At 37.6% G+C, this 25,162-nt stretch overlaps 1 protein-coding gene across 2 annotated transcripts; it reads right to left on the bottom strand.

Annotated features, from left to right (window-relative positions):
* Positions 1-1,343: 1,343 nt before the first annotated feature.
* ptpreb (protein tyrosine phosphatase receptor type Eb) lies at positions 1,344-22,675 on the bottom strand. Of its 2 annotated transcripts, XM_017476648.3 has the most exons (21): positions 22,501-22,675; positions 17,545-17,711; positions 15,066-15,137; positions 14,886-14,982; positions 14,165-14,238; positions 13,739-13,872; positions 13,542-13,632; positions 13,365-13,441; positions 13,235-13,271; positions 11,283-11,380; positions 11,053-11,172; positions 10,204-10,367; positions 7,963-8,098; positions 7,710-7,859; positions 7,440-7,533; positions 7,036-7,112; positions 6,055-6,189; positions 5,828-5,953; positions 4,895-5,046; positions 4,478-4,613; positions 1,344-3,836 (listed from the first exon to the last, which is right to left on the bottom strand). In XM_017476648.3, exons 3-21 carry the CDS (start codon positions 15,133-15,135, stop codon positions 3,762-3,764), a joined length of 2,043 nt encoding a protein of 680 aa, XP_017332137.1. In that variant the 5' UTR covers positions 15,136-15,137; positions 17,545-17,711; positions 22,501-22,675; the 3' UTR covers positions 1,344-3,761. The 2 variants fall into 2 exon arrangements, with proteins under 2 accessions (XP_017332137.1, XP_047013479.1); XM_047157523.2 differs by lacking the exons at positions 14,886-14,982; positions 15,066-15,137; positions 17,545-17,711; positions 22,501-22,675 and adding an exon at positions 14,353-14,410.
* Between the last annotated feature and the right edge of the window lie 2,487 nt (positions 22,676-25,162).

Below are 25,162 nucleotides of genomic sequence, written 5' to 3'. Positions count from 1 at the left end.
GGGTGTGACAGTCAGGTGTTAACATACTTGTGGCCATATAGTGTATATTCTGTCAGCAATTTTCCCTATCACACTGTATATGGCCTAAAAAGCTGACAGAAAATACAAATGATGATATTTCTAGGAAAATAACAAATTCTGCCAAGCTGCCAAACATCATGTGTCATTATATTAACCACTTAATGCGGTCCTGAATCCTCCTCTGCTTCCTCTTTCTTTTTTTGATGGTTATAGTCACTTTCAGTTTGACAGCACCATACCTGCATTCATTTAATCAAACTCACTGGCATTCTAATGAATTGGTGGTGACCATTTAGTGGGATTTCCTGAAGTGATGATGTACTGGTTTTAGAGTGTGTCCCTCATTATCACATTTGACATCGATTTCTACAGATTTAAGTGATATCGGAGCTGCCTCCCTTAATGCCTGAGGCCCCCCTTCCTGGCCTGCCCTGTACAGTAAATACACTGCTACTCTGTATAATTTCTATAATACTTTGTAATCTGTGTAATACTGTGTAATCTGTGCAAATTGATTTGTTGACATGTAATGCTAAGGAGGGGTTTGCATTTTACAGTGCAGTCCAAACCCTGAATAAATAAGACCAGGGCAACAGTTGATGCTTAAGTAGCATGTGGGAGAAGCAGTCACTCAGATTATAAAGAGGAAACGTTTGTGACATGTAGTCTTGTAAAAGTCTTGTTATTCAAATATGGTTAATATATTATTATTAACCATCCTTTTTCGAAGTGTAATCTTTTATAAATGTAAAACCTTCTGCTGTAAAGTTCTACATAAAGACTTTAAGGAAACCGAAGAACCCTTTATGATGATTCAAGAATGTAAGCCATTGACCAGTATTATAAGCTCAGCTGGATCATTTCATCTCTGCTTGTATTAATCTTTGTCCTTGATGACTGTATTATTCCATGTTTTTAATTCATCTTAAATTTGCTGTGAACTTCTGTCTTTTTGCTAATGAACCAGTATTTTCATTTACCCCCTGAATATCTTCCTTCCTTTTCATAGACAATTATGTACTTTTTATCTTATTTTACTGTAGGTCTATAGACTCCAAAAGGCAGACACCAAAATGAAGACTGAAGCTAAATTGCACCCTGTATAAAGCACTGTTAGACAGACACACTGTTAGACAGACACACTGTTAGACAGACACACTGTTAGACAGACACACTGTTAGACAGACACACTGTTAGACAGACACACTGTTAGACAGACACACTGTTAGACAGACACACTGTTAGACAGACACACTGTTAGACAGACACACTTCAACAGTATACATCTGACCAATAACCACAAAGAAATAAAAGGTGACATTCTTTACTTTTGCTTCATACTTGATTTACTGTTGCAGTTCCAAGCTGCTTGAATAAACAACAGAAAAGCAATTTTGAATTTGACAGTTCAAATACCTTTAGAGGACATTGTATTATATAAGTCTGCTTGCATCTCCTGCCATTTGCCATGTCCATGCCAATTTCTTATGACTTTTTTTTCCTCTCCATTCTCTCACATGCTAAGGTAATTAGATAATTAGCTATGTATAATGTAGTTAATATTCTCCAAGCAGCCTACCATTCAATTACTGCTCATTCAAATTAAAACAGAATACGGACTGGGTGGAATAATCAACCTATTTGCCCAGACTTTGTAAATATGCAATCACTACCTTCACCATCACATGACCAATAATTCCCTCTAAAACACCCTTCAGGATTTAACATCTATCTATAAGCAAGTAGCCATCTGATTTGTTAAAATTCGCCTCAGGCATCTAAAAGCAAAGTAATTCCAAAATTAATTGTGCATCTACAAAGAGTTTTAGAAGTCGTCCCTTTCCATTTCTCTTCATATACTTCTCAAAATATCTAAAAGCCTCCCAGATTAATACTGTCAGGAAAATTTCTATTACAGCAGGTCTGCAATACTGTGGACTTGAGGAAGCATCCCACCCACGAGTACACAGTTTTGCTGTGATTATAAAAAGTCTAATAAATTAGTCTATTATATTGTCTACACTTTACCTACTGTAATCACAGTCAAATGCCTTTTACAAGGACATCTGGTCATAGCAAATGTAGCCCCAAAATAAAATATAATTATAGCGGCGTCTGCTTGGTTGCAATGGCTCCACTTTTGGCAGCAGAAATTCCAGCCTAATGTTGGCAGCCATTTTACAAGCATACCTGAATCCAACTTCATTTCTAGGCTTGCCATTGAAACTGAATTGTTAATTATGGAACTTGTGGTTTATATCTTTTTATATCTTTTTATATCCTATATATATATATATATATATATATATATATATATATATATATATATATATATATAAAATGACGAACACAGTCAGGTCCATAAGTTTTGTTTAAAAAAAATCATAATTTTACCTTTGTACACTACCACAATGGATTGGAAATGAAGCAATCGAGATGTGATCGAAGTGTAGACTTTCAGCTTTAATTCAAGGTGGCATTAACTGTTTAAGAATTACAGCCATTTACAGAGTCCCTCCATTTTTCACAGGCTCAAAAGTAATTGGACAATTGACTTGATAAGCAGTTTCATGGTCAGGTGTGGCCTGTTTTCTCATTATTTCATGACAAATTAAGGAGATTAAAGGTCTGGAGTTGATTCCAAGCATTGAATTTGCATTTGGTAGCTGTTCGTGGGAACTCTCAATATGAAAAAAAAGGTGTTGACACAAGTGAAGGAGGCCATCATTAGGCCGAAAAAACAATGGGCGTGTATGGCCTCTAATGGAACTGGGTCACTGGTGTGTATTGATGATGTGACTGTTAATACAAGTAGCAGGATGAATTCTGAAGTGCATAAAGCTATACTTTCTGCTCAGGTTCAGTCAAATGCTGCAAATCTGTTAGGATGGAGCTTCACACTACATATAGATAATGGCCTAAAATGTACAACAAAAGCAACAATTACTTTTGAGCCTGTGAAAATTTAGGGACTCTGTAAAATAAAATAAAAGTGGCTGTATGTTCCTAAATGGTTAATGTAATATTTTTTTGTTAAGCCCCCTGAATTAAACCTGAAAGTTTGCACTTAAATCGCATCTTGATTGCTTCATTTCAAACCCATTGTGGTGGAGGAAAAATTATTTTAAAAATTGTGTCGCTGTCCAAATACTTATGAATCTGTCTGTGTATGGGGGATTTCGTTCCAAATCACCAAAATGAATGTTCTAAATTTAAATGTCCCTTTTTTTGTCAAATAAATTAATATTTTTAACTGCAAGTGAATACTTGTTAAATGGACCTCATCTTAGAGAATAGCAGTGTAAAACATTTTACAAAATAATACATACAATACATTCTTAGCACTTAGCTCCCTTTTAAATAATAATAATAATAATAATAATAATAATAATAATAATAATAATACCAACATAAAATAAAAACCTTAGCGGGCAATGTACAAACAAAAATATATAGCCTTGTACCCAAAATATATAAATAAAACAATTTCAGTATTCAACAAAGTACAAAGATACAACAATCTAAATGCAAATGCTTTGTATCATCTTCATGTGGTTACACAAATGAGGACTTGCTTACGTACAAAAAAAAAAAGACTTAGTTCTAACTGCAATTATTTCAATACTTAACAAGAGAAAGGTCAAGTGCATAGAGCATTATGAACCCATAGCAGGAGTTTCTTCTAACTGAAAGCAGGACAAACTTGAATGTTTTATCAGAAGTGATGAAAGGAAAATTCATTATTTGAAATTAGCATAGTCTGAGAAAATATCTACAAAATCTTGTACCACTTTGTAGCAGAAATCATACTGTTCCTGAAAGAAAAAAACAAAACAATTGTTTACGTATTAGTATATCGTTACTTGAAATATTAGGAAATATTAAACCAACATAGTTAAAGTCCCGATGAACTCAAAATTGAAGTTTTATGGCTTTTAGTATGAATGTGTTCGCTTTAAAGTTGTCTATAAGCTAGTGTGCTCCAAAACAATGACAAAATTCGCATTTAGAAGATATATGCATTCAAAATTTACAGTCTCTATTGACCACCATTTTTGATGACATCATTCTGCACGTCAGCTTCTCATCAGATCTTCTGTCCAATCAAATGCTCTCTAGAATCTGAAGTGTCCCGCCCCCAACATTATAAAAATCCACTACTAACTGTACTAACTGTCAAGTATGGCCTTAGCCTGGGCTGATTAAACGCCCAAACGCTAAACGCTATTGGCTGATTAAAAACCGCGAGGAGCCACTCGCTATGTCCCGCCCTGACTTCCTGTTTCAGTAGAAATTACGTCAATACATCAAATAATGCGGCTTTTCAAGGCACTTTATGGGGACTTTAAGACTACTACATTTAACATTTTTCTTAAATTCTAGGTCATGAGTGACAGGAGCTAGTACGGAACGGTATAGTACATTTCCACAAGTCTTGTGTGTAATAGATTCTTACCACAGTTTGGACCATGTGTGGTCTCTGGGTGCGTAAACTCTTCACAGTCTGGAACACGTCCAGTAAGCCCTCAGCTTTAACGCGCTCCAGAATATTACTGAGGGCAATGAACGTTCCAGTCCGGCCTGCACCAGCACTGAATAAGCCAAGACACGTGTGGTAAATGTTATGATGTGCATGCTGAGGTGTGTGTGTCAAACAGCAATATAGAAGATTACAGAGTGAAAGTCTGCATGTTTGACGTGATCGAGTGGAAAAGATTTAAACTGTATGTTTCTAGAAAGCCAACATTAAATATTCTGTGATAGCATGGCAGAAAATAATGGTATTGTTTCCCCAAGCCAGCACGGATTCTTGTTCACATTTATTCTGACCTTTTATCCCTCTTATAAATTTGCAGCTCAAGTACATGCATACCTGCAGTGCACCACTATGGGGTGGTTGCCAGATTGCTGTTGTTGTTTCTGCACTGCAGCAATCAGATCGATCATTCCTTTTCCGTCTGATGGGATTCCAATCTCCGGCCAGCCATGGAAGTGAAAATGTCTGACCAGGCGAGATTGCTTCTCCTAAAAACACATATTTTATTTACTATATGTAATGTGCATATCAAAGGATACATACACGCATACAGATGGCAAAGTAAATGAAAAATCAGTGACTCTGTCATGCTGTGGAGTAAACGTTTGCTGGCATGATCTGGGTAACTTATCCCCTTAGAGGGCACTGCAAATCAATAAGTTCTTCTGACTGATCACCTTTATCCTATAATTAAACATTTTCTTCTGTGTGGTCTCTTCCAGCATGACAGCGTCCCCATCCACACAGCATGAGGCATCACTGAGTGGTTTAATGAGTAGGAAAATTATTTAAATCATATGCGCTGGCCTTCTCAGTGATTACTGGAGATACTGGACTGATGTTTAAGACAGTCATTGATGTAATATATTTTGGATGAATGCCATTCGTCCCTCCAGGACAGTTCCAGAGATTTCTAAAATTGCTGCCAATCACATTGAAGCTGTTCTAGAGGCTCGTTGTGGTCCAACACCTTATTAAGACTCTTCAATTTTCCTTGAATTTGTCACTCATCAGTGACATTGTAACATAATCAAAATATACAGTATAGCTTAAAATAATATAGATATAAATTGATCCTGTAGAATATTCTTGCAGAATATTTACTTTCTCTTAAATGTAAAAATATGGAGCCTAATTTGGTACTGGTATTAGTTTCATTAAGGTCTTGAAAATGTACATGCTGCATTCCTGTTGCTCCGATCATACCAAAATGATCCATAATCCATTGCAGGGTGTAAGGGAAAAATAGCAGGTAAGTAAGTAACTCACCGACGTGTACGTCAGCAGCAAATCTCGGAGGCTAAACGTCTCGTACAGTGTGTCTCTTTTCAACTCCACGTTGTATTCTCCGAATGAAATGTTGCCCTCTGCAGGCCAGTAACGCACACATTTCTCCTACAATCAGAAAGAGATTCGTTGTTTCGTTGGTTATAATGTAGTAGTGAATCAACAGGCACAGTGTAACTCGGATCTTGGAATAGTGGAATGCTGTGTACCTGTTCTCTCTCCTTTAGCTCAGTTAGCATGACGATAGAGTGACACTTCCATTCCCACACCATGCGCCAGAAGTCCTGCACAGTGTGTGCTAACGGGCCCTGGGTAGCTATGAAGTAATCCTTTTGCCTGTAACCCTACACACAGTACACAAATATACTGTAAATGCACACGTTTGTGGTTTATTATGAAATCATTTGCATCACTATGTAAATGGCACTATGCCACCCCACCAAGACAAGTGGCAAGAAAGTGAATGAAAGAAAGAATGAATGCATGCAAATAACCTATTATCCTATTACCTATATCACATGTGTAAAGTGTACACAATACTATATGCGATATGTACATGGGATTTTTTTATAGTGGGACTGTACATACTTTGCTGTATATACTGCTCATATATATATATATATATATATATATATATATATATATATATATATATATATATATATATATATTTATGTGTGTGTGTGTGTGTGTGTGTGTGTGTATATATATATATATATATATATATATATATATATATATATATATATATATATAGTTTGAACTTATGTCTATACATATTTATACATCTTTTATATACTCTTTATATCCCTGTATTGTTCTCCTTACTATCTCTTATATCTATATTTTTGCTGCTGCTGTGACATCCTAATTTCTCCATCTGGGGATTAATAAAGTATTATCTTATCTAATTATAATAAACAAATCTAATTCAGATTTTTTTTGTTGGTTTGTTTTTGATGCAAAATGTAACTGACGTAAAAAAATATAACTATGTATTTTCATACAGCTGTCAGCATTATACCGCTGTATTATATTTAGTCATGTAATGCAAATGCTACATTCGCAATAAACACTCCAAGTTCCCAGTTTAGCAAGTCCACCGTGTTAATTATAACCAAGTCACGCTTGTCCATGACGCTGGGTTCGTAATATATATCCAACACTACATCATCGAGAAGGATACTTACATCTATAAAAGATGCATTTATGTAATCGGTGAATTCTTGACCTCTTTTCACAGATAATATTACCCTGTTGAAATCATCTGGAAAATAGATGTTAAAATCAGATCAAATAATGCAATATTAACTACATAACATGGAGTTAACAAGTGTTCAGTAATTCAAAGGAGTTCATATTAAAGCTTAAAAAAAACCTAGAAATGATGCAAAGTAATTTGAAGCTCATATACAGATGTACACCACAGATAACGTTACGATACATAACGTTAATACAACAGTCATGCAGAAATTACGGTATTTCTCCTCCTCGTGTCTGCACACTTTGGACTACATGAATATAGTAGGAAACTATTCGCTTAGCAGATTGGGACTACTGTCAGAGTGGCAGCAATGTAAAATCATTTCCTTACACGGAATAATCTGCAGCACTCTATTCTTCCGCATGTTAGCCGACAGATTCCCGGTTCTCATGTTTTCCTTCATAATTCGAACATTAGTCAGTTTCTGCAACAATAAAAAATACAAATAAGACAACATAACATAAGGTCTGGACAACATGCTGTGCCTTCCATTGAAAACCAATGAGTGAACTTTAAAGAAGGATCAAATTCATGACAGCCTGAAAATATATAAAGAAAGAAAGAAAGAAATAAAAACAGGTTCGATATAAGTCTTATTACTCTGAATTCCTCTTCGAGCCCCACTCTGTCCATGTGTATGTGCGTGCTGTGGAGTCTGTGTAGGTGGCGTTCCAGTGAGGAAACGTCCAACTCGGTGTCACCGTACAGGTAATGCTCCAGCAAAGCTTGATAAATAAACGAGTACTGCATCTGCAGGAGTACAAGCATGAGAGAAGGAGTACTCAGAGATAATGCAGGATGGTGAAAAAGAAAAAAAAAATATTCGAGTCCTTTTGACAGAACCAAGTCTTACGTCTGTCTGTACAAGCTGGCAGCGCTGGTTTCGTATCCGGGACACAAAGCTGAAGACGTCCACTCTGCCCTCGGCATGCATCATATTCATCATGGCGTCGATCACAATGAATGTCCCGGTTCTTCCAACCCCAGCACTGGAGATTTAGGGGGGAAAAAAACTGAGCATCTTTATATCAGATCGCCTTAGAACGGGAATCTCTTCCTGGAACTGGATTGGATTCGTATTGTGAAATGTGAACTGAAAACAGAAACGACTAATTTTCTCAGAAATTACTAATATCCCTATAAAGAATAAACTGCCTTAAGATAAATAACAGAACAGTAGGCTGGGACAAGTGAGGATTTAAGTGTTTTAAATTTAAGTGTCAGAATTTCTTCACAGAGCTTTAACTTTGAGGTATTTCATGAGACCTAACTGATAAATGCTGACTCACGTATTTGAAACTGAAAAGTTAAAAACAGGTAGAAAGAAAAGAAATTTGCAATTTATGATATAAAGCAGGATGAGTATAAAACCAGATTTAATTCATGTCATTTAGGGTTTTGTTTCTTTTTGCTTTTTATTTAATTTATTTAAACTTGCTATGTTAGATAAGAGCTAACAAAAAAACAAAACAAAAAAACAAAGCTAGGACAATCTGTTACAGGCTCGTCTTCTTGTGAATAAGTCTTAATTAAAGATACTTAATGCTTTACTTTTACACAATGTGGTACTTGGTCTAAGTCTACTACACAATCCAAATGTCTGTGGGGAGATAACTGAGCAGCTTTGCTTAGAACAGTGGTTTTCAAAGTGGGGGCCGCCAGGGGGGTCTCAACAATTTGGTCGGAGCCACCAAGCCCATCCCTTCCACTAGTATGTTTTCTCTTTCTCACTCTCAGACAACCACACACACACAATCAATTCCTAATGTAATAGAATGTAAAGATGTAAGATGTAATTATTCATTTAAAAAAAGGGGGGATATATTCAGAAGTCTGTATTTTTAATGTGTTTTAAAGACATCTTGCAAAAGGGGGGCCTCCGTCAAATGTTAATGCCATGTGTGGGGTCTTGCCCTGGAAAAGTTTAGGAACCCCTGGCTTAGAAGACCTGTGCAAGGTCAATTCTCTATCTCTCCACAGGATGGCAGTATTATGTAAAGTTTATATATGTAAAGCCAGTGGAAGCCCAGCACTACCTGACAATGACTGGATTAAATTCGTACTTGAAGAGGAGCACCCCAGAGTCAATAAGCATGATCGTCATCTAATTTGAAAAAGCATGCTGAGGTAAGTTCTGCTAATTTGCTCAAATTAATTAACGTACATTTAACTAAGTTAGCCTATTTGCTTTGATAATGCCAGTTTAGGCTAGCATCGATTCCAGTAACCAACACAAATTAAGTAGGCAGCAAGTCCTAGTCCTATAAATCCTTAATCCTTAATCTTAATGGTAAGTACTGGTTATTTACACGATATGTAAACGAGACTTATCCTGATACAGGATTCACAAGATGATACGGACACATAAAAATTAAAATATAGAATTTTAATATTTAGTTTATTTTGTAATGACAACAAATCAAACCACTGCAATTTCAATAAGTTGTATTGTATGTAAGTAGATCAGGATTTATAAGTTATTTTTCAACCTTTTCCGTGTCATAAATGTAGTTCATTGTAGTCTTATTAATTGTTTGATAATTGATTGTGCCTTAAATGATTAGGCCAGAAAACCAATTCAGGTCATTACAATACTTACCGCAGTCTGACATCCACCTAAATTCACGAGAAAAAAAACAATCGTGATTTTATTTAGCATATTTGTAGAAACTGAAACCGGAGTGCATGTACATATAGGGTTTTACAGTAACTACCTTCGGATGGCTACGCTATGGATCTGCTGTTAATTCTGGATAGTGTAAAAAAGTTGAGCAGAGTACTACGCAACAAATGAAACGAGGTTGCGGGTGTCTGACACATGTACCGTAATGCTTCCTTCTAACTAAGCACGCTTCGAGGCAATTAGGTTACCACTCGCAAACTTCATACACTGTTCGGTGCTGTTTGGGGCGCAGTTTGTTTAACAAGCTTAACAACCTTAACAAGCACACGTTGAATCCGCATCAGATCATGTTTTGTTCTGCGTGGTCACACGTACATCTGGTCCACAATACGCTCAGTGTGGAATGCCACATATATGCAATTTTATGTTTACATTCAGATGAAGTATGTTCAGATTGCTGGTCACCATTACCTGCAGTGAACTATTATGGGTCCGGCGTGTGCTGGGTTGACACTCTTGACTTTCTTGAGAAACTTGAGCATACCAATAGGGGAGAGTGGCACACCAAAATCAGGCCAGCTGGTGAAGTGGAGCTGGGTGACCAACCTCGGGGATCTGCAGCCATCTGGAGCTTGCTAAGAGTCACAAAGAACATCAGTTTTAACATGTGTATATCGTGTCTATGTAAAAACTACATACAGTCCCCTCCGAAACTATTAGAGCAGCAAGGCCAGTTCATTTGTTTTTGCTGTAGACCGAAGATGTTTGGGTTGCAGATCAAAAGATTCATATGAGTGCAATGCCTCTGCCTGATTTTCTCCTCTTTTCTCAGCTTCAAAATGGCTTGCTTTTCTCCCATAGACAGCTCTCTGACCTTCATGTTGGCTTATCCTTTTTAACAACAACAGTCTTCACAGGTGAAACTGAAGGCGAAAATCAAGAGTAGACACACCTGGGTAACAAGAAACACCTGTCAGTCGCATGTTCCAATTTTTTATTTATTTTTTGCTCGCCTAAAAATTGGGCGGTCTGACACAAACGGTCCTGTTTCATGTTATTTAACACATCTAGATGTAAATACCAGGAAATAAAAGCTGAAAATCTAACCTCTCACCTCATATCCATACTTTGATCTCAAACCGAAATGTCTCTGGTGTATAGCACAAACAATTGAATTGGCTTTTCCGTTCCAATAGTTTCGGAGGGGACCGTACATGAAACTTTACCAAATTACTCCAATTCACCAAGAGCCATGTAATATGAGCTATGCATGATTCTGTATTCTTTATTTGTTCGTTCGTTTGTTTAATGTAGACTTACATATTGCACACAGAACTTTCTGATAGTGTAGTCGACCAGCACTGTTACATCCTCTACGGACACCCTCACACATCCGTACAGCCAGCAGCCCTGCTCCGGCCAGTACTGACAGCATTTCTCCTAGGAATACATGCGGATGCACAATCATTTACACCTCACAAGCATTCCTACGTTCCCGCACCAAACCGATACTCAAAAGGCAGACTGTATACTATATTTATAGGCTTTACCTCTTTTCTCTCCCGTATATTAGTCAACATGACTATAGTGGCAGATCTGTGTTCCCAAACCATTCTCCAGAAATCAGCTACTGTCTCTGGTTTCGGACCTGCAAACAGAAACTGAAACTTTTTAAAGAGTTCCAACGTGACAAAAATGAGGCTACTGAGATGAAACATCGCTGGGAATGATGGTGCACCTCCTCATCTATATGTTGTGTTAGTGTGGGTGACTGTTCCTGCGTTATAATCTTGATAACTGATGAAACCCTCAGATGAATGCTCACTTGAACTGACGAGTAGCTGTGGTTAAATCTCTAGAACTGCATGCTGTTCAACTCAAAGCTAGAGGATTTGAGTTTAAGAGGCCACAGCACTAATTTGGGGTTTCAAAACACTCCAAAAGCACCAGGTGTGTCTTTATGCATTGTATAAAGACCTCATTCAATTTCAATTCTTTTGAGTTGCATAGAACTCCTTTGAGTACACTTATGATGCTGTGCACTTTATTTATTTACTTTGCTAACAATCTTCATTTATAATAGCACTCTAATCACGTGCAGATCAGTACAGACAAAACAGGCTTAATAATAAAGAGAGTTCAAGAGCAAACAAGACTCAACAATCAGAGTTCTTTTCTTCTTTTAGCTTTTTTTACATCCAGTCTGTTCTGTTAGTGTCCTCTTCAAAACAGTTTTTGAAAAACGATCTTGCGATAATTATTAAACGGGAGAGTTTGGTAACCTGGTTTGTCAGCAGGGGATTCTGGTAGGTCTCGAACAAGGCTTATTCCAATAAAGATAAAAACATGAAAAAGTTTATATCTCTCAAAACAAAAAAACAAAATATTACCAGAAATATAACTTCACCTAGTAATAAATCCATCCATCTTCTACCACTTACTCCTTCTTCAGGGTCACGGGGAAACCTGGAGCCTATCCCAGGGAGCATTGGGCACAAGGCAGGATACACCCTGGACAGGGTGCCAGTCCATCGCAGGGCACACTCACATACTACAGACACTTTAGACACACCAATCAGCCTACCACACATGTCTTTGGACTGGGGGAGGAAACCCCCGCAGCACAGGGAGAACATGCAAACTCCGCACACACGACCCCGGCGGGAATCAAACCCCGGACCCCGGAGGTGTGAGGCGAACGTGCTAACCACTAAGCACAAAACCACTTTTCAGGAAGAGTGAGATTGTAATTATGTCAGTATGTATGTAAACCACTAATACAGGCCTGGAACTGGAATTAATAGAAAATATTTGCAAATCAAACCATAATTACGATTAGATATTTCACCCAAATCATTCAGCCCTAGTGAGGGATTATAAAACCAAAATTTTTCACATTGGTATTCAGACCTCAGACATAACAAAAGACTTAAGCGCTAATCAGAAACTTGTAGGGGGGGTCGAGTTTGTTTGGGGGGTTTTTTTGGGGACGGGACACCCACTCGTTTTAATATCCTCATCCCCAATAGAGTACCAACAGCCAGTTTCCAACAACTTATGTGAGTGAGTTACGAGCCAGGTCACTGAGGTGCTCCTCGACTAAAAAATGTCGTATTCACCTGCTTCTTATGACCTGGGATTAAGTCGCTGTAATGTTCACTTGCTTCCTATGACCCGGGATTAAGTCGCTGTAATGTTCACTTGCTTCCTACGGCGCGGGATTAAATTGCTGTAATGTTCAACTGCTTCCGACAACCCGGGATTAAGTCGCTGTAACGTTCAACTGCTTCCTACAACCCGGGATTGAGTCGCTGTAACGTTCACCTGGTTCCTACAACCCGGGATTAAGTCGCTGGGGAGTGCAGGGGTACAGATCTCTCCCACTTTTGGGTTATTATGAAGAGCAAATGGAGGTCCAGTACTAAAATTTAAACAGATAAATTTTGATGCCAAAGTTTCCATTAACAACACTGAAAAAATACAACCCCAATTCCAGCCTTACCTTGAGTGGCAATGAATTTGTTCTTTTCTTTGTATCCCTAAACAAAAATATGTGTATATATTAGTCGGTCTATCCAACTACTTAAACCAAGCAATTGTACTGTAGTACAGAGCAGGAAGAAATTACTCACATCTATGTACGAAGCATTAATGTAGTCTGAGCACATACGGGCGTCTATGTGTGAAAGCAACACTCTGGAGTGATCATCTGTTCAGGAGAATACACAGATTTATCAATTATAAATATTTTTTTTGTGTAGAATCCAATATTGTGTTTGTCCGCTCGTTTGTGTGTGGTTATTACTCACAGGGCAGTATGTTCGGATATCTGTTCTTTTCTCTGTTCTCTTCTCTGCTCGCTTCCTCGAACGTACCACGGCCGAACCCGCACGGCAAAGACTGTGAATCAAAAGGCAACTAATGGGAGTTAATGAAAGCACTGCGGAGATAAAAGGGAGTCACTGATGGTAGAAGGAGAGACAAAAGCTGGAGAGTGTGTTCATACATTAAATTCCTCTCTGAACAGCTTGCCATCATCTGCCATGCGCAGGCGGTACTCTTCCTCCAGAGAGTCCAGCGGGATCGGGAAGTAATGCTTTGATGGAGATGGAGATCTGGGGAGGAGCACCACTGTTTGTTCTGAGATAGAGACAGGATGAAATAAAATATATAATCCGTTTCTATTATCCGCTCCATTTAATTTATTTACGCGTTTATCTTCTTCCTTAATGAACTGAACTTACTCCTCTTAAATCCTGAACTTTTTCATGGACAGGTGGCCAATTCCACCGTTTTACTACGGCTTTAACCCACAATTTTTTTTTAACCCACAGTATTCTTTCTGATTTGTCAGACGTATTACGAGTGTACGTTGCGTCCGCATCAAGTCACGTTTTGCACAAAATAACCCCAAACTGAGATCGGCTCTTACCTTGGTCCTCCAGGAAGCCATTAGGTAGCTTTTTGTCAACCGAAGTGACAAGATCCTTCCTTTGGTGCCTGAACCTTATTTAAGAAAAAAACAAAACAAAACTGAAGTAATAATGAACAATCAAATAACACACACAGGTCATATTAACAACGTTTTAGTAATTAAGAACAATGGTTAAGAGACCACACCATTTAAAGCTGTTCTTTCTCATGGGAGACAGAGTTCTGAGTCAACACAGCAGCTGAGCGCTAAAGACTCTATGACCAGCTAGAACAACTGCTTTTAGAATTATCTCACAGACAGCTGTTAGACTTGCTGCGAAAGGCCACACACACAACCACACACACCCACCCAACAATATACACAACAGAGCTGATTTGTCTTTAGACTGTCTTTAGAAAGTAGCACATATTGAAGTGTACAGAACATACGCTGGGGTTTGGGATTTCAAATCTGAAACCAAAATTGAACCTTAAATTAAATCCCAAATTTGCATGTACAATTGAACAAAACAAAAATTTGAATCATTATTATTTACGTTAATGTTGTGCTCTCAGAACGCATATTTGTACGTAAACAATCATATTTACGTGTTTTCGTTTTAAACTGATATTCATTTTTTACATCATCAATAATAAATCAAGCAACATATGTGACTATGTGTGTGAGTGTGTGTGTGTGTGTGTGTGTGTGTGTGTGTGTGTGTGTGTGCCTGCCTTACCTGAGCAGGTAGACTGTGAGGAGGATGAAGATGATAAGTAGGAGAGATATGACAAGAGCAGCAGGTAGGATGTGGGAACCCTGAGGAGCAGGAGGCTCTGAGGAGCAAAAAAACAAAACAAAGCAAGCATGTTTAACACAACTCGACCACGCAAAACTGAAGAACTTGATCTGAACCTACCTGCAGTCCAGTTCGCATGTGAGGAACTGTTTGATATAAGATGTGTTGCCACCAGAAACAGGACCATCATGACTGGAAGACCAGAAAAGCAGACACTGAGTAATAGCACAATTCATTAGACAAGGCAGTAACAACTAATAAACTCTTTTTTTTTCTTTTTTTTTTTTAAATGCAAAGAGGTTACACTAATCCAATCGCTCTAAAATTATCCCTTAATTTGATTGAGCTATTCCTAGACTGTCTCCTGAGACATATCACATATTCCTGTGTTATAAGTAGTTTTATTTTATGATGTTATGTGCTAGGAAAACTAGGTCAGATCGTACCACTTTGTAAAATTAAAGAACAGCAAGTGCATATATGAAACCCATTCGTTCACTTATTGATAGTACTGGCATGCATGGGTCTGTGCAAGTGCTAAAATGCCGCAGTTATTCCAGGCTGCCCGTGCCATGTGGGCCAAACATGTGCAGCTGTGTTGGAGCTGGTTAAAGCCAGCAGTTGAACCTGAAAGGAATTTAGTTATGAATTATTTAAGCAGAAAAAAAAGTGTTGTAAATCATATTGCATATGTAATCGATTGTAATAATCAATCTCTCATTAATTATACAGTGCTGTGAAAAAGCATCCTGATTTCTTCGGTTTTTGTGTATTTCTCATACTAAATAGTTTTAGATCTTCAAATGAAATACAACATAAAAACAAAGGCAACCTGAGAAAACATACAGTTAACACAAGAAAAAAAAGTTATCCAACACTTATCATCCATGTGATAAACTAAACGCCCTCTTAAACCTAAAACATGGTTGTGCCAGCTTCAGCAGCATTAACTGCAAACAAACGCTTCCAATAACTGGAGATCAGTCTTTCACAGCGCTGTGGTGAAATTTTGGTCCACTCTTCTTCACAGAAGATGCTTCACAGCATTTCAATTGGGTTCAAGTCAGGATTTTGACTAGGCCACTCCAAAAGCTTTTTTGAGCCATTCAGAGGTGGACTTCCTCATATGCTTGGGATCATTGTCTTGCTGCATAATTCAGTTGTGCTTGAGTTTAAACGTACGGACTGAAGACCAACCATTCTCTACCGATTTTCTGGTAGAGAGCAGAATTCATGTTTCCCTCAGTTATTGCAAATTGCCCAGGCCCTGAAGCAGCAAAGCATCCCCACACCATCACACTTCCACCACCATGCTTGACCGTAGGTTATAATATTGTGTTTGGTTTACACCAGATGTAACAGGACCCCTGTCTTCCAAACAGTTCCAGTTTCGACTCATCAATCCACAGAACAATCATCAAGGTGTGTTTTGTTTTAATTTGTGAAACAATTTAGTATGAGAGACACACTAAAACAGAAGAAACCAGGATGGGGCAAATATTTGTTCACAGCACTGTATTTTACATTTACATTTGTAAATTAAATTTTTTTTTCTTTTTCTATTTTTCACCCTAAAACATTTCTAATTGTTTTTCACTTGAATGTTGTTGGTTGCTATATCACTTTAAACTTGGAAAAAAGATCATCAGATTTATCTTGGGTTATTTATCTTATGGGTTACACTGTTCTTCACCAGATCCTGCACATTCTTTGCTTTTCTGGATGATTAACAACTGTTTTTATGTTTTGTGATAGTTCTTCATGAGTCCCTCCAGCTCCTGCACATTCTTTGCTGCAAACATTCACACATGCTCAATAAAGGCAACATGATACATTAAGAGCTGGGTGGAGGGTGTAAACGTTTGATCAGGATGATCGGTGTAATTTGTTATTATTTTGTCTTCTGGGAAACATATAAATATCTTATGTAGCTTCTAAAGGGCAGTACTAAATGAAAAAATAAGATCTTTAAGCAAAAAAAAGAGATCTGTTCAAAAGTTTACACCCCCCTGGCTCTTAATGTATCGTGTTACCTTCTTGAGCATGTTTGCACCTTTTGTAATAGTTGTGTACGAGTCCCTCAGTTGTCCTCAGTGTGAAAAGATGGATCTCAAAATCATACAGCCGCTGTTGGAAAGGAGTCAAATATGCAGAAGATGCCGGAAAAGTAAAGGATGTGCAGGACCTGAATTTACTCATGAACAACTATCACAAAACATTAAAACAGTCATTGATCATACAGGTAATGACACACAGTATTAAGAATCAAGTGTGTGTAAACTTTTGAACTGGTTCATTTCTGTAAATTCAGTTATTATTGTGTCTTGTGGACTTTATGTAAACATCTGTTATGTGAAATAGCTTATTCAGGGCAGAACTAAATAAAAAACAAAATGCAATTTTAATGATCTCTCTCTTTTTTTTTAATTATTAACATTTTGCAGATTCTGCAATGGCTATGTAAATGTATGAGCACAACTGTATTACGAATGCATCCTACTCTGATTACATAATCCAGACGACATGTAGATTGTTGCTATCCGACTCCATAAAACTCAAAAAGCATTTGAATACATCCTCGAACATGAAGTATACTTACCGATGTAATCCAAGCCAGCTGCTCACGTTACTTCTTTATGGGCACTAGTCCAAAATGTCTTCTAGCGTCATAGCTTTTCAATCACTTTTCTTGTTTCTATTTTACTTCAGGATAATATGAGACATCGTCCTGGCCATAATAGCTACGATAGCCGTAGGTAGTCAAGTCTTTGAGGGAAAGGAGATAGAGAGAGAAGACAGAATCACTGCTATTATCACTGCGTGGCAGCATCTACATGAAGAAGCTGATTTTAAGTGCTCTCATCAAGTGTTTATTAGTAACGTAGGCCAAATCTGAGGCACATACACTCCATTGTTGTTATTATTATTATTATTATTATTATTATTATTATTATTATTATTATTGACTATAGGGAAACATTTATTAAATAAAGGGTAATGTGTTTAAGATATGCTTCTAATCGCATTTGGGAAATGGTTACGCGATTGTATACATAGTAATATGTGTTATATGTGTTACATTATATATACATATAATGTGTTAACTAATTACAGTATGATTATTACAGCAGTTGATAATATATAATTAAACTCCTCAGCCTCAATATGTGTTTTTGTTGTCTGTTAGTTCAAGTTATTTTAAGTTCCTGACCTGGTCAATCAAAATAAGATTATATGAGAGAGCCTGACAGTCAAGGTTGTGTGTACGATAAGATTCTACTTCACACAGAAAAAACAAACACTAATTGTATTAATTGAAGATTCCTTGTATTTTCGCTATTATCGCTATTAGATAGTATCCCGGGATAACCGGCCTGAGATATTAGTCCATGTCCACTAGTGCAATCCAATCATTTACATCTTTAATAAACTATCTGTATATTCTCCCACCCAGCAATTTACATGAGCTCACAGATGCCCATGATTCGCTGTGATTGATAGGTTAAAGAGTGTACTATCCGTCCTACCCTGAGAGTACTGCCAGTTTTGCCTTCTCTTGGACTCCCAGCTACGAATTGCAGTGGCATCGTGGGGATCCAAACACGCAATCTCCAGCCAGTAGCGTGAACACTTTCCTGTTGCACTACTTGGGAGCCCCAGAGGGTTGTCTTCATCTGGAAACTGCTGTGAAGGTTTTTCTCCACCACTGAAAGAATTCTTCTCTTATCTACCACAGTTCTTTTCCAAGGTCATCCAGGTCTTTTGGTGTTCCTGAGCTCACCAGTGCATTCTTTCCTTTTAAGAATGTACAGAGGTTGATTTGGCCACACCTGATGGGTTTGTTTTGATCTCTCAGACTAACGATGGCTTGCTTCACTGGCAGTGACAGCTCTTTGTGCTACATATTGAGAGTTAACAACAACAGGTTCCACATGCAAATGCCACACTTGAAATCAACTCTAGACCTTTTATCTTATCACTTATAAGTGAAATAATGAGATGAGGGAATAACACACACCTGGCCATGAAACAACTGAGCATTTTCCAATTATTTTTGGTCTATTGAAAAGAGGGGGCCAAATATAAAAATGCTGTACACCGTTCTACACTGTTCACACAATTTAGATCCAATTTAGATCCAATCCAATGTGTTAGACAGCTAAAATAGCAAGTACTTTGTCAATGACCCAATATTTATGGACCTGACTGTAATATCACTTTCACTGCAAAGACACATCTATAATATAATGACTAAACCCCATGATACACTGAGAATTTTGTATGTACTGTATATCTTTGTTTTGACAGTGTATCTTAGTTTCCAAACCAAACAACTAATAGAAATGATGTCTAAACTCACTCGTTAAAACCAGATTGCACTTCAGATTGCCTTTGGATAATTAATTATTGCAGTTATGTGAATATGAAACTGTGTATGATGTTTTATTCAAAACTTCCCTTCCGTCCAATACAGTAAATATCCAGTGTTTCAGGTAAACATCTGCTCAATACCGGATCTGTGCTTCACCAGTCTAGGCTGTATAATGGCATGTCTACTAAAGACTGTGTCTATTGATTTTGGCCCTATCGATCAAGGCAATCAGGATAAACAGGCAATGAATCCTCCTGATAATTTATAGATGCTACATTTGCAAAGCTCACATTTACCCTGAGCAGGTTCTGATGAAAAAAGATGCATAATTAATCTCCTGTCCTTTTACAAGGCTGAACCCATGAGCTTCCATGGCCCACACTAGGGGAAGAAGAGCAGAGCCAACCTGATTATTTTAGAAACAATTAGCCCACAGATGCAGCACTGCCTATATCTAAATTAACAGTTTTTTGCTACTGAGCTTAAATTTCTTGACTTCTGAAATATTCAGAAATACTCAATTTTAAATTTGTATTTGGTAACATTTGTGTTGCAGTAGTGGCTGAGGAGAAGGGTCCACTGCCATTATACAACACGAGAGCGGCCTGTAGAGGCGAAATAAAAACTATCGCTGACAAATATTGTTGTGCTATTTGGAGTGTTTTTTGATTCATTTTGGATGTCTATGTTTGGAGTGTTACTTTTTGGTTCAGTTTGGCTGTAAATAGTTTATTTACTTTAATATTTATTAATAATAAGTATTAATACTTATTACGGTACAGTCAGTACTGTTTATTTCTGTAATAAACTTCAGCAGTATTTCACTTTGAGCGTTAGGTTTTCATTCTGTATCAATTTATCAAACTATCAGTTGATTAATCGGTAGTCGTCAGGTAGCGCCCGACTTAGTTATCGGTATCTGTAAAATCCACTACTGGTCGACCTCTAGAGTTTAATGAGATTTGAATGATTTTTTTACTCAATGAGCCGACCCCCATTTCCACCCATGTACAAAAAGCTCTGCCTCTAAAACTTACAGTGATTCAACTAGAATTAGCTAGAAGACTGACTGAGGCTATCAAAATATAAACAATATAAACATTCTGGACCAGAAGACAAGTTTCTAAACTGTGGGTTTTTTTCAGCTATGTAATACACTTGTGAGACAATGGCTTTTATTATTTCTTTTATCGTTTCTACATAATTTTTCATATTATTTGTACTAGTAAGAAATGATAAATAGTGACTTTTGTACCTTTAATGGCTAACAAAAGCATTTTTTTAATTCAACTGCTTGTAAGTGCATGAAGCTGCCATACTGTGTTACTGATTACTAATGTCAACGCCACATCCTGAGGAGCTGTGTGTCCTTGTCAACATCAGTATCTATACAAACACATCACCATCATTATCTTACTGCAGTGCACAATGTTGACCTACTGACAACACAAAGCTGAGGACAAATACCGGTGTGCTTTATATTCATGCAACAACAACAACAAAACAGTCTCCTTTCTGTTTTCACACTTGGCATGTCAGGTTGTACGATGTCAAACTGTAAAGGTATAATCATTTTGCTCGTTTTTACTAATCTCCAGAAGTAATACATTTTTAAAAATAAAATGTAATGTTTTGAGTTAATGCTGAGAATCTCCAAAAAAAAAACTGAATAGATGAAAATACTATTTCGTTTGAAAATACAAAAAAAATTAAATAGATGGTCATTCAGCGCTTAATGGATTGTACAGACGGTTTTAACTGTTTTTCACAATTATGAATAATATGTTACCATCTAACATCTACTGTACCTCACAAAACCTGCATTTTAACAGGTGTGTAGACTTTTTACATCTACTGTGTCTATCTATCTATCTATCTCAATCCTGATGAGCCATAATCACGGTCATGATATGGACAAGAACTTACAGTTGGACCACCTTCTGTGCAGAACTGTGTAAAAATTATGCACATCATTGGATTTGGGCGCTCAGACCCTGAATGGCTTTAAAACCTACATACAGCTTGGCGACTTTTTTGGCCCTATAACTGATGCTTACGCGTGCCTAAACACAAGCATATGGCCTGGAATGAGATGAAACCCTGACTAGAATATTTAAAAATACAACACTAAATACACATTTGTCTTTGTTGGTCATTTCCATTTACTTACGTATTCATTTAAGTAGATAATGCTACACTCATATAAAAAAAATAAATAATTAAAAAATATTAACCTCAGCAACCAAAAGGAAATCTTTTCTTTTTTGGCTTCATAAAGCAATAAATCTATGCTCTTTATCTATCTATCTATCTATCTATCTATCTATCATCCATCTCTCTCTCTCTCTCTCTCACACACACACACACACACACACACTCACATGTAAAAAGAGTGAAAGAGAGACTACTGTTTTGACATAAACTACTATTTGGTGCACACTCTGCAGTCTTAGAGTGTGTTTGTCTGTGTGTTTATATCTTAGTGAGGACCAAATATCAAAACAACGACATGAAAATTGGACAGATTAGACACTATTTTGACAGATTTAGTCCCCATGAAGAAACTGCAGTTTTTATTCTAAAATAAAATCTAAAACCCGCAACAAAAAAGGTTTCCTTTTGATTTCTGTGCGAGTTTGGTTTAGTATTAGACCTGTAGTATTGGAGCTGCATTACTAATTACGCCAGTGGTCCTCACAAGGATAGTAAAACGTACACGCGCGCGCGCGCGTGTGTGTGTGTGTGTGTGTGTTTTCGCGGTCACTAATACCCAATTACAGTAATCTGAGCGCAGGTTATTTTTAATTGAAATGTTTTTAGCCGTTTGTGTGTGTGTGTGTGTGTGTGTGTCTCTGTGTGTGTGTGTGTGTGTGTGTGTGTGTGTGTGTGTGTGTGTGTGTGTGTGTGTGTGAGGAGCCGAAAAATATCAATGAACGAGTATTGACACACGGAGGCTCGTGTTAAGGTTGTGTCTGGAAGAGAAAATCCCGGATTATATACTAAACGATTCCAAACATTAATCCCAGACACACCTGTGTTGACAGTAAACACGTCGCGAGGCCTATTCTGAAGAACATGATGCACATATTCTGTCTCGTCCGCGTGCAGCCGCGGTGACACCGTCAACATGTCGAAAAATAGCTCAGAATTCAACATATAAAGCAGCATTTCCTGCCATCTTACCGGTACAGCTGTGCAGCAACGAACGTCCTCGGTACAATAGAAAATCCAGTTCTCTGTCTTGATGATATTTCTATAAGACGTGCGGGGGTTTTGTTGTTTTTTTTTTCTTCTTGTTATGGTCCGCTGCACGCGCCGGTGCTTCCGCTGCGTCACTCTGTAACGTAGAGCGCGCGCACCAGCAGCCACGCATTACCTGAATGCCTGCTCATTCAAACAAACCTCACGCGAGTACAATACATTATATCCTGGGAATTATATCCATAGCAATAATTACCCGTGTACACAGACGTCCCTAGTTCTGAATAGAAATATTGCAGGGAAAATATACATATACATATATTTGTGTGTGTGTGTGTGTGTGTGTGTGTGTGTGTGTGTGTGTGTGTGTGTGTGTGTGTGTCTATATATATAAACTTTATCCTAGTTAGGGTTGCATTGGATGTCACTGGATGAAAGGATGAGACACCAGTCCCATGACAGGTCACCATGCTCATGCACATTCACACAGCATGCTGGGGGCAGTGGTGTCTTGGTGGTTAAGGCTCTGGGTTACTGATTGGATGGTCGGGGATTCAAGCCCCAGCACCGCAAGGCTCTGGGTTACTGATCGGGTGGTCTGGGGTTCATGCCCCAGCACTGCCAAGCTGCCACTGTTGGGCAAGGCCCATAAGGCTCTCTGCTCCTGGGGCATCGTATCATGGCTGACCCTGCGCTCTAACCCCAACCTCCTAATATATGAAGAAAAAAGAATTTCACTGTGCTGTAATGTATATGTGACCAATAAAGACTCACTAGCAAGCAAGCCATCCAGCTTTTTGGACTGTGAGAGGAAACTGGAGAACTAAGAGAAAACCCATGAGAAATCTAATGCTATAAAGTAGTATAAAGATTATGATGCTCATGCTGAACATACTTTCAACACACTTACTCCTGTTTGACTTTATAGTACACACTTACTGTAAATATTGTATATTATAATGGATATTATATAGATTTTATATACAGTGGGATTTATAATTTATAATCCCACTGTCCGATGTTGCCCAGAAGGTTTGACTCAAGATTTCCTCCTCATGTCATCTCAGGGATTTTTTTTCCCCCCTTTTGTTACTCTAGCCTCTGTTATAGATCTAAATATAACTCTACATCAAACAAACTCAACACAAACTGCTTTGTGTTAATGCCTATTCATAAAAACGCTATACAAATGAAATGGAAATGAATTGACTTGAATACGGTTAGTAGTGTATGATCACACAACAAAATAAAAGCTAAAAAAAAAAAGTTGTAGAGAAAATATTACAATAATGAACATGGCTTTGGTCTGAAGCACCATACCCGGAGCTGTCCAAGGTACTGAAGCGAGGTTTTAGTTGAGCTGGCAGCTTTGACAATATAGTGGTTGGTTGGCTCCCTGGTAGTTATTGGGTCTTCTTGAAAGGGCACGATGAGTCAGCTTTCCCAAGCTTCTTTCACATGCTAAACACTGTGATAAACATTTCAACTCAAAATTATACATAACTATCATTTTATTTTTTCTCTGATTCCTTCTAGATCAATATAATAATGCCATAATAATTTTAAAACGATGATAATGTGGAATGCAGTCAACTCCTAAATAATTAACAGTTCATAAAAATGTCCAAAGATTTATATTTTTATATTGTACTTGCATAAGAAACACATGCATGAAATGTTTTAGTCAGTATTTAGCTTTCAACACTATAAACTAGGATATCTAGATAGAGTGAAAAAAAATTGTTGGTGTTTAACAGTCCTTTCGTAGCTCAGAGCTCATCTAATTGATGGATATTACTTTGTAACGGGGTCAGTCCATCTCAAGTGGTCCAATAATTGTAAAGTTGGTTGCTTGACCGTTTTATATTTTTCTAAAAAAAATTTTTTGAGTGATTACCTCTATGTATTGGCATTGCAAAACCACCAGTTTTTTATTTTTATTTTATTTTACTTAGTTTAACTACGACAGCTATCTTTATGTTATGGCACACAATAAATTTTGGTTATACAGCTGTTTACGGAAACCTCAATATCTCAGCTTAGGAAGGTCCTAACTGTTGTCCTAGGTGTTGTTTCTCTTGTGATAAAAGCAATAAGTGACTTCTGAGTTGTAGGATTTTCCCCAGATTTCTACTAGTCCTAGCTCTGTACCCATTGGAATCACAAACTCAAAATTATTTCAGCAGAGTGCTACTATAGAGGATTTATTTCTGTGACAATTTCAGGATCAAATTTGGTCCCACCCCAGAGATATTCAACCCAAAATTGAGGGCAATTTTGGCTAGGCTGAACTGAGTAAAAGCATAGAAGTGTAATTTCAAAAGAGACCTTTACAGGTATTGGGAATTTCGCCATATTTGCCAACAACCAATGTATCATGCATACAGTAACAATCCTTTTTGAGCATGGAGAACATCAACTACATGCGCATCTCTGCTCAGAAAATATCACCCGAAAGTCGGTTGTGGAGTTAAGGTATTTTAGTTGACTGTGAGCCACCAGTTTAAAAGAACATTTCACAGGGTTAAATATCAAAGTTATCTACAGGTGAGAATCAGTCAAGTGCCGACACTTATCTTAGTTGAGGACAATACTCATTCAAATTCCCATTACTGTACTCTACTACACATGAGTATCACTCGAA

Source organism: Ictalurus punctatus, chromosome 9 (genome assembly GCF_001660625.3).
Source record: "Ictalurus punctatus breed USDA103 chromosome 9, Coco_2.0, whole genome shotgun sequence".
Taxonomy (NCBI): Eukaryota; Metazoa; Chordata; class Actinopteri; order Siluriformes; family Ictaluridae; genus Ictalurus; species Ictalurus punctatus.
This window is presented reverse-complemented; position numbering and strand designations above follow the sequence as displayed.